Raw genomic sequence first — 18,188 nt, 5'->3', positions numbered from 1 at the left:
GTGGGATATCTTAAGTAATTGGTCATGATTTATTTAAATAATTAAAAAACAGAAAGCGCAAAGAATTGTTAGGCAAACATTTTTGTACTATGTATAAAACCATTATCCAACAGTTTTTACTTAAATTCATTTAGAATACTCGGATTCCGAAGTATAAATCTAAGGGGGATCCACTAATACAAAGTAAAAGATTAATTTAATAGTGATTAAAAGTAACAGTAAATTGTTTTCCAGAAAATCTTTTTATAACCAATTATGAAGATCCTTTCCTTCTTCAGTGTTGTTACTAGTAATATTGTTCTTAATGGTGCACTCCTAAAGTGATTAAATAATCCCTTAAGTATATACCTGATTAATATATTCAACTACAGACGCAGATTCATACCTATCAGTGTTATATTTGTTCACTTAAGGTGTTTTCGTTAAATTCGAAATGCTTCTAAATTTTATATTGGTCAAGCATGTTGAAATCTTAAATCTTATAATGCCAGTATATGTAGTATTTCAAGGTTTTTAAGTGCCGTAAAAATATATTAATCATGATAAATAGAAATGAATAAAATTATTAGCTGCAGTTGAGTTTATTATTTACTCTTTAAGGATGTAGCTTGTGGCCCTCCTCACCACAGTGCACGCAGACCGACGCGTACTTACAGAATTTTGTTCTATGGCCGAAACAGAAACACTTACAGCATCGCTGTACGTCACGGTATTTCTTGACGCGGCAGAATTGGTTTCCTTGACATTTCTCCCGCCACCACCCCATTCAGTCGCCTTAAAGCATAAGAAAGCATAGGAATGTCTGTGCTACAAACGGCTATTGAGCCACGAAACAGTTTAGCGACCAGTGTCCTAACGTAACCTAACCTAACATAACATTATTTTTTAATGATTAATGCGTTACTTTTTCTGTGTTTAAAATTTGGATTAATTTAATAATCACAGAGATGTTAGTGTTTTCAAACAGAATTTGATACATTCCATTATTACTAATATATTTATTATATAAATTATATATTTATTTGTAATAATAAAAAGTGATATATTTCTATTATTATGATTGTCTTATATGTAAATTTTATAAAAATTAAATAATTTTTTTATGAATTCATAATACCCATTATAAAGCATTTTATCTCAACTAAAGAATCTTTTTAAAGAATGTTTTGTATGGTTCAATCGCGTTAAAGTAATTTATTTAAATTATTGTTATCATTTTAAACACTATAAATAATAAATTCATTTATAATTTAACATATGAATATAGTATTTTAATTATATTTTATTAGCTTGTCACTACGTTTTTATCTACGAGTTTCCCAACTACTGCCGGGTCTCTCTCTCTGCGCCCGCGCGTGTGTAATTTAACACTACGGAATGTATTATTATCCTTCGACTGACTTCATTACAACACACAATACATAATTACTTTTTTATTCAACTATTTTATTTTCGTACTTAAGAAATAATTTACTATAATATTAATATCACATTCACTTATAAATGTGTATTTATTCTAGTACTTAACGAATAATTTCATTTACTTTTTACAATTCACTACCATTTAGTTTTTAACAGTTGTTAATGTCAAATTACATTATTATTATTTTAAATATAATATTTATTAAATATAGTTTTTTTCGATATATCCATAATTGTCATTTACAATCGTAACTGTTAATAATTTTTAAATTACACATACTCACACTCATATGGCTAGTAGTATTAGTCTGAAACAAAAATTCCGTTCATATTTCCAAACAAAGCTTTAGGTTATCTGGTTGATTAAATCATCTAAAAGGTATTACTATAAACTGATGTATAATTACTATTTTTAGAAAATACGAGGGTTATTTTTTTTCAAGGTCCGATCGGTCACGAAATTAAAACCACAGTGAAAATAAAAAATATTTTATTTGTAACAAGTACTTACATAGTTACGCTATTTCTCTACATAGCTACCACCCCGATTTAGACATTTGTCGTAGCGTGGTACCAACTTTCCAATACCCTCGTCATAGAACGGAGCCGCCTGTGTTTTCAGCCATGTTTCTACGCTGGTCTGCAGCTCGATGTCTGTGCCAAAATATTGTCCTCCTAGCCAGCATTTCATGTGAGCAAAGAGGTGAAAATCGGATGGAACCAAGTCCGGGCTGTATGGTGGGTGATCAAACACTTCCCAACGAAAAACGCTGCAGGAGCTTCTTTGTTACAGCTGCAGTGTGCGGCCGAGCGATGTCATGGAGAAAGACAATGCCTGATGACAACATTCCTCTCAGCTTATTCTGAATTGCCCTTCGTAGACGTTGAAGAGTCACGCAGTATGAGGCTGCAGTTTTGGTCGTGCCACCTTCCATGAATTCCACCAAGAGAACTCCATTCCGGTCTCAGAACACAGTAGCCATACACTATCTGTTGGAGAAGGTTCGCTTGAACTTCTTTGGTTTACTGGGAGAATGAGAATGCATCCAATGTTTGGATTGTTCTTTTGTTTCTTCAGTTTCGAAATGGACCCGTGTGTCTCGTCCCCTGTGACAATTTTGTTCAAAAAACTTTCTCCTTCATTGTGGTAGCGCTGGAGAAACGTTAGGAAGGCGTCAATTCTCATTGCTTTGTGAAGGAGAAGGATAGCATCTTGGGAACCCGTCTCACACACAGTTTGCGGTACTGAAGTCTCTCACTCACAGTGGTGTAGAGAGCTGAACTTGAAATTTCAGGAAACGAATCACTCAATACAGAAATTGTGAACCGATGATTTTCTCGAATTGCCTTATCCATTCACTCAACGAGATCACGGTTGACACTCTCTTCCTTCCCTGACCGCCCGAATCATGAACATCTGCACGTCCTGCTTTAAAGTTCCTGCACCATTGTCGCACTTTGCTATTACTTATTGGTCGATGAATTTCAGCTGCATTACACCCCTCAGCCTGAAGAAATCGAATTACCGCACGCACTTCACACTTGGCGGGAGATGCTATTGCTGTAGATATGTTTACGTGCTAGCTGCGTGTTCAAAACTAAGCGAAGTGACGCGGCGTGATTAAAGGCCACAATAGAGATGCTGCTCAACATATATGCGCAAAGGTTCATCCGAGTTTTGCGCGGGTTTTTATTTCTCGACCGATCGGATCTTGAAAAAAATAACTCTTCAGAGGTTTAAAGATATTTCTTCATCTTACGTTGAAATTATTCTCCATACCCTTGCATTCAATATATCTTCAAAGATTAAAATTCAGATTATATGAAAAATGTAAATTTCATAACTTTTGCGTTATTTTCTGCAGCCTATAAAAATTATGTTATGTTTGGAAATGTTATAAAAAACTCAGGTTTTATGATTGATTCCCTAAATAGGCTGAACATATTCCAAATTGTAATGTTATATATAACTTATTTTGAATTTTTTCATTATTTGTAAGGCGACACAGGTTTAAGTACTGGTTGGATAACTTTTATTTTGACTAAGTAAACTATATGTTAACGTATTTTATATGTTTAAATCCAATGTTTCTTATGCAAGTCACTGCTTACTTCACTTGCTATGTAAATAAAATTGATGAATTTATCACCTGATTCCTTGAAAGAATAATAACTTTAGGTTGCCGACAGGTGCAGGTCAATGCTTTTCTTTGAACATCAGGTGTAAGCTTCATAACCTTTACTTGCTGGAGCAAGTAATAGACTAAGAAAAATTGATATGAACACAAGAGTTTGATAGAAAGGCAACATCAGAACAGTAACTGTAAATGAATTATAAGACAATTTAATTTCCTTTATCATCAACTAATTAATGGGTAAAAAGTATTACATATTTTTTGCATATTAAAAAATGTTATAAGTAAATTACATTATCCATTGTAATAAGAACAGTTTGTAAGAGAATAAATATTGTATCTATCTCGGCTTAGTACTTTCTTATATGCCTATTGTAAATAATGAATAAATTTAAATAAAAGATACTTACCAAATAATTAAATTAAAAACAATCAAAGTTATTCTTTGTACCAGGTAGATTACGTTACCTGAGAAATCTTGCTAATTATGCTTTTAAAGTGTTAAAAAGCCTATAATTTCGATTGAAGTAATCGTCCATTTTTCTTTTGTTAGTATAATTTGGTCTTTGCTCGTTTTTTAATTAGTTTTATGCAAGATGATAAATATCTGTTACAGTTTAATAATTATCTTGAAATTCTAGAAAGCATGATTTTTTTTAAATTAAAGATATGAAGTAAAAATAAAAACTAACATATCCCATGCTAGATCTAATAAATCAATACTCATTCATTACAAAAGTTGAAAACAACATGGTTCAAACGCATTATTTAAATGTGTAACTGAATTCATTTGTCAATTAAAATATTGAGAAATATAAGCAGATCTGCACCGTTAATATTCAACAGTTTATTAAGACAGTAGTAGAAATAAACTACAATAGTAGTTTAAGCAGAATTTTACTTCTTTCTTTTTTACAGGAATACCATGTCTAATCCGTATATTAGGTTACAAATATATAAAATCTATATCTTAATTTTTGTTATGCGATATTAGGCTTTACAGTTTCTTTAAAAATAGTAAGCTAATTAATAGATAATCGAAACTCTTTATTGCAGTAATTTTACAATGACGTTCTGAATTTTATTTTTCTTGTATTTTCTGGAATAAAAATATAAGTTATTCGTAAGTTTTTTCTATAAATTCTTTATTTAAATGTTTGATCTGCGTACCAGAAAAGAGATTCAGCACACATCTTTTTCTACTTAAAGAGCTGTAATAAAATGTTAAATTTTATTGATGTCGGTAATATTATGTTGTTTTAAAAACATGAAATAAATATTCAACGAAATTTTTTTCTTTATAATGTATTTTTGATGGATAACTCTCTCTTGTTAATTTTAATAATATATTGAATGAATCTATTTTTATTTCACCATTTTACCGACCTCTGTGGATGAGCGCTATACTCTATGGACTTTCATCCGTTAATTCCAAACCTGGAATTTCATATTTCGAAATCAGGGTTGCCATTTTTTATTTGGTACAAAAATTAATTTTTCAGCAAAGCCTACAATTGGGTGGTTAGTCTATAATTGATTAGAAAAATAGTACTCAGCTGCCTCAACACTCGTACGCGCAGTCTATTTATTTGTAACTAACTGAATTATGTATAGGAGAAATATATGATGAGTATAATCTTAATTAAAAGTTAAAATAACCATTCTTTTGCTTGTGTGATATTAAATGAAAACTAATTTACTTCGGTACTTTCTACTTTTTTTCCTTTCTCTTTATACAATCGTTTTTTAATATTTACTTAAGTTGTTAATTGATTAAAGGAGAAAAAAAAATTGATAACAAGGTAAATATCTACGAAAGAGTAACCCGTGATAGACTCTGTTTGATATGTATGGTTAACTTAAAAAAGTTATAATAAAAAAAGGTCTACATGAATTGGAATAAATAATTCCTTTACATACAGGTGATTCAAAGAAACGGGAAATTTAAAAAATTAAATAACGTTAATGAAAAATTTTTTTTAGAAAATGAATTTTATTTCATGTAATTGTACAAATGTTGCCATTTTAGGATACACACATTTTAGTTTATTTTTTAAAGATGACATCTTCCAGGTGACCTTCTCTTCTACGTAAACACTCACGAAGTCTCTTCGTTAAATTGTTCATGGTTTGACGTAACATCTCAACTGGAATTTCCGCAATTGCTTCTCGGATCTTTGCCTTCAGTTCTTTCGTTGTAGCAGGTCTACTGTGGAACACTTTGCTTTTAAGGTGACCCCACAAAAAGTAATCGCAAGCTGAGAGATCAGGCGATCTGAGAGGCCATCTAATGTCACCATTTCGTGAAATGACACGTTGTCCAAACAATCGGTGTACAGCTGGCATCGATATTCGTGCAGTATGTGACGTTTCTCCGTCTTGTTGAAACCAGGCTGTGTTAAGAATTGGTGGAAATCTCTTTTGTTGTTCCACAACAAAGGTTTCAAGCATAGCTACGTAACGAGCCGACGTCCCTGTAATTGCAAGACTGTTGTCATCCTCAAAAAAATAAGGGCCTATAACACCGTAATATGACATAGCACACCACACGGTCACTTTCTGGCTGTGCAACGGACGCTGGTGTAGCTGCGTAGGATTTTCTTGTGCCCAGTATCTGAAATTTTGCTTGTTAACAAATCCACTGAGGTGGAAATGCGCTTCGTCGGACATCCACAGTTCGTGAACAAACTCTTCGTTATCATTTATCTTCTGAAGCATTACATTACAGAATTGTGCTCGCACAACTGCATCATTCGGTTTCAGTTCCTGGACGATCTGCAACTTTTATGGATGGTATTGCAAGTCCTTCACTAACATTCTTCGAACACTTGAACTATGCAATTATAAAGATGCTGAGAGACGACGGATTGACCGATGTGGACTTAGTGTGACAGCATCTTGTAAAGATTGAACATTCTGTGGTGTACGGACGGTTCGCTCACGGCGTTGAGGTTTCTTTTTCATTTCCGAACCGGTTTCCTCAAAATTAGACATCCATGTTTTAATTGCATGTGCTGATGGAACACGGTCGTGACGTCCCAGATTAAAATGACGGCGAAATTCTCTACGCGCTCCCTCCACACTGTCACTGTTTTTGTTAAACGCTTTGATAGCAAATGCACGTTGCGCACCACTCCAAGGATCCATGACAACTAAATGGCAGGTTAGGTTAGAGAGGCTGGCGCCACTTATCAAGTGGTACCAATCGCCCACGGCTACCAACACAACTTTCAAAATTTCCCGTTTCTTTGAATCACTCTGTATTACCCGTAATAATAATACTGATCGGTCGTTTGTCGAAAGGATTCTTTTTCTATCTGCTAATTCTGTCGTATGTCTATTTGCTGTAGAAGGCACTCATACAAAATTATTTTATTTATTGTTTCGTAATTAAGCTTTCGTCAATTTCTGCTATGAAACGAAACGTGACCAAATGCTGCTCTCTGGCTGGTGGCGCGAGGGCCCCACTTATGCACTACTAGTATTCATTTTTTTATTGTTCGTTGTAGATTGTTTATAGTTTCTTATTGTTAGTAGGGCCGGCCGTAGGCAAGGTAGGCGACTGACTGCCTACGGCGGTAAGATTTAGAAGCAGCTGAACCGCCTGAACTAGAGCGCAAAAAAAAAGAAACACAAGCCACAAAATATATTTTCATTACTTCAATCTATAAAATTTGATATTTTATTACCACTTTTAGATTTTAAGTTCGCTGTCGTTAGCTCGTTAAAAATGTAAATTTTGTTTTTCAATAAAACAATTTTCCGTAACAACTTTGTATTAGTATTATAGTCTTAATTCAATTATATGTCATTTTTCTGGTTAACATGGTTCTTTTAAATTCTGTTTTTTTTTTTTTTTAATGTTAAAGCGTTTTTAAAGCTTGGGGGCGGTATTTTTTGGATTTGCCTACGTTGTTATAGTAGAGAACAGTTATACCACACTGATTAATACAAGTGTATAGTTGTATGAAAATGTACACTCTTAATAATTTTTGTTTTATTTTCTTTATCGTGACATGCTTTCAAGGTGTAAGTATGATCTAATGAGATGTGGAGGATGCATTGTAGTTAATGATGGTTCTAATATATTTGAAATGGAACTAACTATGCTATTAAAACTGTTAAATAAATGTGATGCAAGAGAATAAGTAAATTATTCTATAAAACATTTAATGTTTAATACATTTACTCTATATACAAACTCATTTTATTATTTTTTTTTTTTAAATTTAATAATAAAGAATTTTTTTAAAGTTATTTATTATTGTAGATATATTTTATATTTAATTTTTATTTCCGATATTTGTTTATTTAGTTTTTTGTTATTAAACTCAATAGCAAAGTTATTATGACAGTTTTCAGATATAAATAGATTGATTTTTAATCAAAATAATTTTAATAGAATAATTTTGCAGTTTTTGTTTATTATTTTCATTTATGTTAATCAGCGATGTTAGAGTTGAGAGAATCCTAGGCTCAGAAAAATACTATTTAATTCCATAAAAATGTAATTACTATATTTTTTCTGGATTTGTAAAAAAAATTAATGACAATTGAAATTCTATTTATCTACTGAATGAATCAGAAACTGGAGGAAACAGCATGATTGATATTTTATAACAAGAAACACAGCTATGTAAAATATATAATGGATGACTTCGTAGTTATCGTATTACACAACATCTGATTAAAGTGTAACCTTTTTCAGATTTTAATTTTTTGAAATAAAGCAGTAGCCTAGAGATGACTTGAACAAAATTTAACAATACCTACAAATAATTTTAACGTTCACTAAATATGCAATATTCAGTCAAAATGCCAAACTTTATTTATAGAGTCCAGTACCGTTTGGGAAGTGGAAGGGAATTTGGAATGCTTCAAAAGATGGTAATGAATGTATGCAGAGGGCAGTATTTTCTACTAATGAAGATTCTCTAAACCAAACGACACCTGAAGTAAATGATCTAGGTCCAGATCAAATTCCAAGTTTACCTATTACTGGATCAGAAGACTGCTTATATTTAAACGTGTTTACACCAAGTGTAAGTATTTTATATTATTACTATTATAATTACCTATGACTACAAAATCATAAAATGGATTTATTACTTTCAAATTTCAATTATTATTATTTTGCTCAATGTCAGTGAAAACAATCACGTTCATGCCTCCCGCCACTATTGCAGCAGCAAAATCAAGAACCACAACCGCGACTAGCTCAGACAACTCAGGACGGCCACTTCTGTACTCCCCAAATGGAGCTGCTGAATTATATCATTCCCCCGATAGATGACATACGTAAAAGTACGTATGAGATCGTTACCCGCTCAGACGTGAGCGTAGATTATTACTAATATGATTATTATAATTGATTATGTGTCTAGTTTATTATTATTATTAATAGTCTTTATGAATACGTTTTTTAGTATGACAATACAGTAAGTATTTTATCTTTGTGTACGAGGTGTGTGAGAAAAGTAATGAGACTGAGTTTTTAATTACCAAAGTTTTTATTTTTAACAAACAACAATATTATCCCCTTCAAAGTAGTACCCCTGGGCAGCTATACACCGGCGGAGTCGCTGTTCCCACTCCTGGTAGCAGCGCTGGAAGGCTTCAACTGGTAGGACTTTTAACTGGTCACTGGTCACAGTCTTTTGAATTTTCTCCAGAGTTCTAAAATGACGTCCTTTTAAGACATTTTTCAATTTCGGGAAAAGGAAAAAGTCACAAGGACAAATCAGGTGAATAGGGGGGGGGGGATTGAGGAATCGTAAGAATACGTATTGAGGTCAAAAGTTCCCTGATGGAAATGACCGTGTGTCACGGGGCATTGTTATGATGACGCATCCACTTGTCTGCAATGTCTGGTCTCACGCGAATCATTCTTTTCCTTAGCATTTCATGGACAGCTTTGTAAAACACTTGGTTGGCAGTTTGTCCTGGAGGAACAAATTCTATATGCACGATACCCCTACTATCAAAAAAGCAAATCAGCATGGTTTTGATTTTGATTTGCATGGTTTCGACATTTTTTCGGTCGAGGAGATGACGGAGTGTGCCACTCTTCGCCTTGCCGCTTTGTTTCAGGATCGTACTGAATTATCCAGGATTCATCACCTGTGATCACACGATTGAATTATTCTTGGTCGTTGTCAATCCTGTCAAGAAGATCAACGCACACGTTTCTTCGATTGTCCTTCTGTTCCGTTGTGAGGTTTCTCAGCACCAATTTTGCACAAACCTTTCGCATGTCCAAATCGTCTGTCAAAATTTGATGTACGGTGAAAGTGTTTAAATGTATTTGTTCACTCATCATCCTTATTGTTAAACGACGGTCTCATCTCACAAGAAGCCTCAACGCTCAACGTTTTCGTCACATTTTGAAGTTGAAGGTCTACCTCAGCGAGGTTGATCTTCAACGTATACTCGGCCTTCCAAAAATGATTTGTGCCAGCGGAAGACTTGTGCTCTTGATAAGCGATGTTCCCCATAGGCCTGTTTCAACTTTTCAAAGGTCACACTCGCGGATTCCCCAAGTTTAACACAAAACTTGTTTGCACAACGTCGCTCCAAATTCCGATGCTACATTTTCGTTACAAACAACAAAACACAACTTCACTGATGGCGCTGTCAAAAATAACGGGTTGACTGAAAGAAGTTGAAACTCGTAATGAGCATGTAGAAAGGATGAACAAACCGGTCTAGCACAGACCGGTAGACAGAGTTGCCAGATCGCTAGCAGTGTTACCAATCTCATTACTTTTCTCACACACCTCGTATGTTCAATAATATACGATTATGTGAGTATCTAGGTTGTAAAAATATTCTAGCACCAATAGACAATTTAATGACATCCACTTATAAATAAATATAAGCTGTTAAAAAAAAAACAATATTTATTTCACTTAATTTTTATGTTTTATAATAGTTTTTTTATTTATTTCATAATAATAAATTCAAATATTTCATGGATTTGGCAAATTAACCTGCTCTGACGTTGGGTAAAATTTCTTATTCATTTTTACAAGATTTTAGGTGTATACTTGTACATTTTATAATCCCGGCGAATACAGCAATAAGGGGAAAGTTTTTTTTGTCTTCAGTCATTTGACTGGTTTGATGCAGCTACCCAAGATTTCCATCTATTGCTAGTCGTTTCATTTCGGTATACCCCCTACATCCTACATCCCTTACAATTTGTTTTACATATTCCAAACGGTGCCTGCCTACACAATTTGTTCCTTCTACCTGTCCCTCCAATATTAAAGTGACTATTCCAAGATGCCTTAATATGTGGTCTATAAGTCTGTCTCTTCTTTTAGCTATATCTTTCCAAATGCTTCTTTATTAATCTATTTGTGCAACACCTCTTCATTTGTCACTTTATCCACCGAACTGATTTTTAACATTCTCCTATAGCACCGCATTTCAAAAGCTTCTAATCTTTTCTTCTCAGATACTCCGATCGTCCAAGTTTCACTTCCATATAAAGCGACACTCCAAACGTATACTTTCAAAAATCTTTTCCTGATGTTTAAATTAATTTTTGATGTAAACAAATTATATTTCTGACTGAAGGCTCGTTTCACCTGTGCTTTCTTTTTCCTGTTTAGCCTCCGGTAACTACCGTTTAGATAATTCTTCAGAGGATGAATGAGGATGATATGTATGAGTGTAAATGAAGTGTAGTCTTGTACATTCTCAGTTCGACCATTCCTGAGATGTGTGGTTAATTGAAACCCAACCACCAAAGAACACCGGTATCCACGTTCTAGTATTCAAATCCATGTAAAAATAACTGGCTTTACTAGGACTTGAACGCTGTTTCACCTGTGCTATTCAGCATTTATATCACTCCTGCTTCGTCCATCTTTAGTAATTCTACTTTCCAAATAACAAAATTCTTCTACCTCCATAAACTTTTCTCCTCCTATTTTCACATTGACTGGTCCATCTTCATTATTTCTACTATATTTCATTACTTTAATTTTGTTCTTGTTTATTATAATTTTTTTTTAAATATGTAATTGAATCGACTCTAGAAAAGTATATTTTATTTAATAATCATTATCCCAGATTTAATTTACTAAAGTAGATAACATAGTTGTTACACAACTCACTGATTTGGAAAATCAGTATTAAATCTTATATCTTGTATTTAATCTTTTCATCTGAAAGGAATTTTCCAAGCATTCTACATGGAAAACTTTCCTATGTAAGTCTGCCACAGGATACAAGCTATTCTTGAGAATAACTCTTCAGGATATATAATAAATCATGATTTATATATCATGTCAGAACACCTCAGCCTTTTTGGTTATGGCACCTAACATTCATACAAAAACGTAAACCAAATAAATCAAATCACTAATTTGGATCACTGAGAGAATAAGAAAAAACATATTAATGTACACACAATTAAGGTTTGTCAGTAATTCAAAAATAATTTTTCTATTCAATTTTCTAATAGAAAGTATAATTATGCACTATAATAATTTTTTTCTATTTAATCACCTTATTTAAATCAAATACGTGATGTGATAAATTTAAAAAGGAGTAACATACCTATTTCAGTAATGTAATTTACTTATTTTAGATATCAATTCCAAAGAAGTATCCAGTTATGTTTTATATACATGGTGGAGCATTTGTTTGTGGTTCATCCTATTCAAAATTTTATGGACCTGATTACATACTTGACATAGAAGATATAGTTATTGTTGCTACTAATTATAGAGTTGGACCTCTTGGTATGTATTAAGACATAATATTACTAAGTGATCTTAATTTTATAAATTTTGATATTACATTTTTAAAACAAATATTTAACTAAAAAAAATAAATATTAACGGCGTTACATGGGCAAGAATAGAATCTACTGTCTACTTTGCTTAGATTCAGGGGATTCTGCACTGCTGCTAGATCATCACAAGTAGTAATAATATAAAAGTGTGTAGCGTAATAATAAGCTTAGCAGAAGTTATATTAAATAATCAAATAATTCAATTCCTCTAAATCATCACATTTATGAAATGCTAGATGCTTAATAGTTAGTGACTGCAGTAATAAATTCTATTACAAAATAAAAATAACTTATTTATTTTAAAAAAACCAAAGGAATTTTACTGCTATAGTCTGAAAATCCTTTACTTTATTTCACTTCCTCAGTTTTGCCAAACATCTTTCTTCATAAAATAAAAGTTAAATTTTAACCTACCAATATATTATACTTAAAAATTTGGTTACATTGTCTGTTAGACCCTTTTGGATATGTTTTTTAAATACTTTAAAATATAAAAATAAAAACACGATAATTTTAGCATGATTACTGCTCTTGAATCTTCAGCTGAATTTACTAGAATTCCAAATAGTTGATAAAACAAAAATAGAAAATTAAATGTACCTGAGTTTATTGTTACAATAATTATTTCTAAAACTTAATATTCTTAGAAGCGAGTATGAAACAAACTTCTATAACTTCACATGCATATTACTCCTTGCAATTATAAATCCTAACTGACCATCAATTTCATTCCCTATTTCCAAGAATGCTTCTTTCCTATGTTCTTGGAGTTACCTTTCAGGTATATAGCATCAGAAATGTTCCAGATCTGCTATATTTTCATAATATTACTGTAAAATGTTACAAATGATTTAGTATAAATCACGGTACATCATATACAGAGAAACAAACAGGAGTATTCATGCCATCCCTAGTGGAAGGTATAATGGACTATTCTACCCTATTCCCTGAAACCCAATAACCTTAATCTATTATATCATTACCCAGTTCCAGAATATATTCACCATCTCGTTCTACCTAAAGCAGTAAAAAATCAAACAAATTGTGTTTATCATGATGCATTATTTGGTGATGAGCAAAGATGAGCAAAGAAGAAGACCATACATCTTCAGAGCAACATCTCCTAAAATTTTGCTACAATATTGTGATGTACATTGGAAAACTTCTACTTTTGTCTTCACTAGGCTAAGGAAAAAAGTGATAATGGTTTTGGACCACTGCCACAGTGCACCAATGGTAAGGAATGATTAAATTCATATGCATATTCCAAGATCCTTATGCTAAAAGATTGTTCTTCATAATTCAAATGGCAGCATTTTTTTTTCTGGAGACAATTAGAACTTGTCCCTGTCATGATTCTTTAGCAGTAATATGATATATTAAGGAATCCTTACTATATTCCACCATGCTTACAAGAAACAATTGCAAATTTCAGTTTTCAGCTAAACACCAGATCTGGTTTTTGTTCCCCCATCTGTAATCTGGGATGAGCTTTGTAACCAGTAATTCAGCTTCCCTCAAAGGAACAGATAATATACTATAATTACTAAATTTTTTATTTTTGTGTTTATAAAAAAACAGAAAGAAAAACCATTTTTATCATAAAAAAGAATTTATCAAGAATATAATTTATTATTAATAATTTACTATGAGCCAAATCAGTGAAAAGTATGTCAATAATTAGGATTAATAAATTAAGTTATGTATTAATGTTTTACAATTTCATATTTATGTACAGAAAGATATTTTAATATTATGTTAAGGAACATAACAAAAATTTTTATTGTTATTATTATTACTTTTATATTATTGATTTTAATTCAGTGCAAATAATATATATATATATATATATATATATATATATATTTGAATATATATAATGTGTGTATATATATATATATATATTTAAATAGATGTTTTTGTTGTTATATTTTACATTAAAGGTTTTGCAAGTACTGAAGATTCTGTAATGTCTGGGAATTATGGTATGAAAGATCTAGTATTAGCTTTGAAGTGGGTTCAAGAAAACATTGCTTCTTATGGTGGCAATCCTGATAGTGTAACAATATTTGGTGGAAGTGCAGGTGGAGCAAGTGTACACTATTTAATGTTATCAACTCTTGCAAAAGGTAATACTTTCCAGAAGGTGAATAACGATTCTTTTTATTGTTAGAAATTTATGAATAAGAAACTACTTATTTTATCCATTAATAAAATAGTGATGTCCATGCTATAGTTATTTAGTATAATCATTTTTTATTCTAAATGTCAACCTATGTTGTGTGATGTTTCCACATCCTCCTAAAAATACATCCTACTAGGGGTTATCATAATATGTTTAGGGTGTATGGGAAATGTGGTGCATTCTAAGGAGAAAAAAAAGTGTAATTTTAGTTTAGTCAACCCATTCCATTTTGATAAAAAAAAAATATATTTTATGTTCTTATATGAACAAAATAAATTATTAACCTAACATTTTAGTCATCAGTTAATCTGTATTGAAGTATATTATAAAGCACTGAAAGTAGAAATTGCATATTTTTTTTTATGTTTGTTGTTGGTATACAGTATAAAAACAAAATCAGATGAAAATTCAATTAATAGAATCTTGAAGTTGAGGCTTTGTATCTGTTATTCTTCTTTTTCAAATCCCAAGTAAGTAATTCATTACTTTCAGGGCTTGTGCATGGGAATACGATATGAAATATTTCTAAAATGAAATGCCTTGCTCTAACTGATCATGGAGATGATATTAAATTGAAAATTATCATTAGAAAAATGAAAGCTACATTTTGACAGAATTATATTTACTAAATCTAAATTTTATTAAGGTTCTCAGTTAATGAAAAAAAAAAAAAGAACTACTCATAAAAGAATATTGGAATCTGATTAACTGCTTTTTTTAGGACTACATATGTTTAAAATAAATTACTTATAATTTAACTACCCTAAAATAAAATCTCAGTGACACAGTATTTTTATAATTAGAATACAAAAAGTAATATTCTTATTTATAATTATTTAAAAAAAAGTGATCTAACTTATTTAAAGCAAAAAAATTCATGCTAGAAACTGACAATTTTATCAATACTTGCAGAAATGTTCACTGGAAAAAATTTTCTTATGATGTCAATCCTAGAATTGGTTCGCGGCTGATCTCCATAAATCCATATCTCCGTAAGATTTCACAATCCATATCATCCATAATCTGATAGATATATCTCAGTCTTGGCCTACCTCTAGCATTTTCCCTTCAACAGTACCTTCTATTATTGCTTTAATAAACCCATCATGCCTTAACAAAATATTTAAGAGACAAGACTTCATCACATCAACCCTCCTTAGCACCTCCTCATTGGGCACTCTATCCACCCATCAGGTTCATCAATCTGTGGTAGCACCACATTTCAAAAGCTTTAGCCCTCTTTTCCTCTTCAACCTCAATTGAAGTATAATATATTTCTAATAAACACTATTGTTTTGGTCCCCTCTTTTATTAGATCTGTTCCTGGCAAGGCTTGTGCAACTTATCACTTTCTTCTTTCATCTACCATCTGCCATAATTCTGCTGTCCAAATACATGAAGGAGATCTCATTTTCTAACCACTTCCCATCCAGCATGCAGTGTGCTTTTGCTTTCTGTTGACTTACCGCAAGAATCTTGGTCTTTGTTTTATTGATGTGCATATTACATCCTGTATAGAGCTTGTGTTCCGTCTCCAACAGTATCAAAAGATCGTGATCACTCTCAGCCAACACGACTACACATCACACAAATTGTATAATCTATTCTCTTTCCTTCAACTCTTATTTCTCCAACTTCACCAGACTTCTCTCTTACCTCATCCAGCCCTCTCTATTTATAAATTGAAGAAAGGAGGTAATACCATACAGCCTTGCCATACTCCATGTTCAATAATGGCCACCTCTTGCTGTTCCCTACATCTTACTACTGCTGTGTCATCTGCATATAAACTATGTATTATTCTTCTATCCTTCTATTTCACTCCAGCTGTCTTTAGTGTCTCAAACAGCCTTGCCTACTTTACTTTATCAAAAGCCTTTTCTATGCCTGTGGAGGTTAAATATGTATCATTGCCTTTTATCATCTTCTCAATTAGAGAAGAATTAGAGTTGGATCTAAGATCCAACCCCCATGTAGCTTCCCTTGTCCCTACACCTTTCCTGAACCAAACTGGTCTTCAGTAAGCAACGCTTCTAGTTTTCCCTCAATCCTTATTACATTATAGAGGTCAGTAACTTAGCTGCATGTGGCACCAAACTTAGTGTTTAGTATTGTTTGCACTTAGTTGCTGACGCTTTTTTTGGTAGAGGTATTATGACACTTTTCCTAAAGTCTGATGGAACTTCTCTTGATTGGTAAATTCTACTAACAAGATGAATAGAACATTATTCATATTATTGCCAGTGGCCTTGATGAGTTTTGCCGGTAAATTATCAATACCTGAAGTCTTTTCATGCTTCTTCTTTTTTAAAGCTAAATCATATCCTATTGATGGATTGATATTCCTCTGAATCAACCTCTTCTTCCTTCTCCAAAATCACTGGTTCATTCTGAGAGCACATACATAACTTTTCCAGGTATTGTTTCCATCTCATTAAAATATGTTCTTGGTCATACAAATATTTTTCCACCCTTTGTCCTCACCACCTCTCAAAAAAGAAACGAGAGCTTTGTGTGCATTTTCTACTTTACCTTTCCTCATCCGCTCTTTTACCTCTCTTTAACTCTCCTCCATAAAACACGCTTTTGCTTTCTTAGATTCTCTGTTTATTTTGTTCCTCAGCCCCTTGTAGTGTTTACTCCCCTCTTCTGTAACTGTGGCTTTCAGGTCTCTCCTGACATAAAAATATTTATTTTTTGCATTAATAGGTTTATTTCACCGTGCAATTCCAATGAGTGGAGCAGCACATTGTCCTTGGTCAACTTTTATTCCTGGAGAAGTGGCGAATAACACACAAAAACTTGCATCTTTTCTAAACTGCCCTACTGAACCATCTACACTTTTGGTTGAATGCTTAAGAAAAGTGCCTGCAGAAAAATTCATAGAAGTAGATAGTAAATTTCAGGTAATAATTTTTTTTTTTAATTTCTGTTCTTTTCATAGCATATTCTGTAAAATCTGGCAAGGTTTTATCTTCCTCATTGTTGGTCTAATATGCATTGTTAAAATACATGAGTAAATTCATGTCGTAGTTCATAATAGTAAAAACAGATAAAATGTCACTGTAAACTATACACTTGCTGATAAAAGAGATATTTTTTAATTTTCTCTCTAATAATGCTTATGTATTTCATGTATTCAAATCATGATTAAATGCAGGTTTTATTATCAATGACTGAATGTTCCATGAATGTGACACAAAGATGTAATTATAAGTTCAAAATGATAAACCCTGAAAATTATTTGTAAATTTTTTAAAATTTGTTTGTTGTTTTATCATACTGAAGAGAATTTCCAAATTTTGAGAAGTTGTATTTCTGTTGCGTAAAGTATAAGAAATACTGATGCATTAGTTATGAGTTCCTAATAGTAAAATAATGTATTATAAAAGAGAATAAACAAAATATTAATTTTTATAATTTCTTATTACTTATTGTTAACATCCTGTTGATTATTAGTACTAAAGACATTCCTTCTCCATTTATTGCCATATGTACAATAAAAATGTATCTTACAAATCATTTCCTCACCATAGTTTTGTTGATAGTTGGCACAACCCTCATCTATATATGAATTTTTTTCAATGTTTGTTTAACTGGAATTGTGTGTTGCGGTTGAATGTAGCTTTGGTGACTTATG

At 32.1% G+C, this 18,188-nt stretch overlaps 1 protein-coding gene across 1 annotated transcript in view; it reads left to right on the top strand.

The window, feature by feature from the left end:
- LOC142318417 (esterase E4-like) overlaps positions 1-18,188 on the top strand; it is a 42,849-nt gene that overhangs the window by 1,356 nt on the left and 23,305 nt on the right. Inside the window, exons 2-5 of the mRNA XM_075355002.1 lie at positions 8,393-8,599; positions 12,157-12,310; positions 14,307-14,492; positions 17,258-17,454. Of these exons, the coding sequence (XP_075211117.1) occupies positions 8,456-8,599; positions 12,157-12,310; positions 14,307-14,492; positions 17,258-17,454 (681 nt within the window). The 5' untranslated portion in view covers positions 8,393-8,455. The remainder of the gene's footprint in view (positions 1-8,392; positions 8,600-12,156; positions 12,311-14,306; positions 14,493-17,257; positions 17,455-18,188) is intronic.

Source organism: Lycorma delicatula, chromosome 1 (assembly GCF_047948215.1).
Source record: "Lycorma delicatula isolate Av1 chromosome 1, ASM4794821v1, whole genome shotgun sequence".
NCBI lineage: Eukaryota > Metazoa > Arthropoda > Insecta > Hemiptera > Fulgoridae > Lycorma > Lycorma delicatula.
The sequence above is the reverse complement of the archived record's forward strand: the minus strand, read 5'-3'. Positions and strand labels throughout refer to the sequence as shown.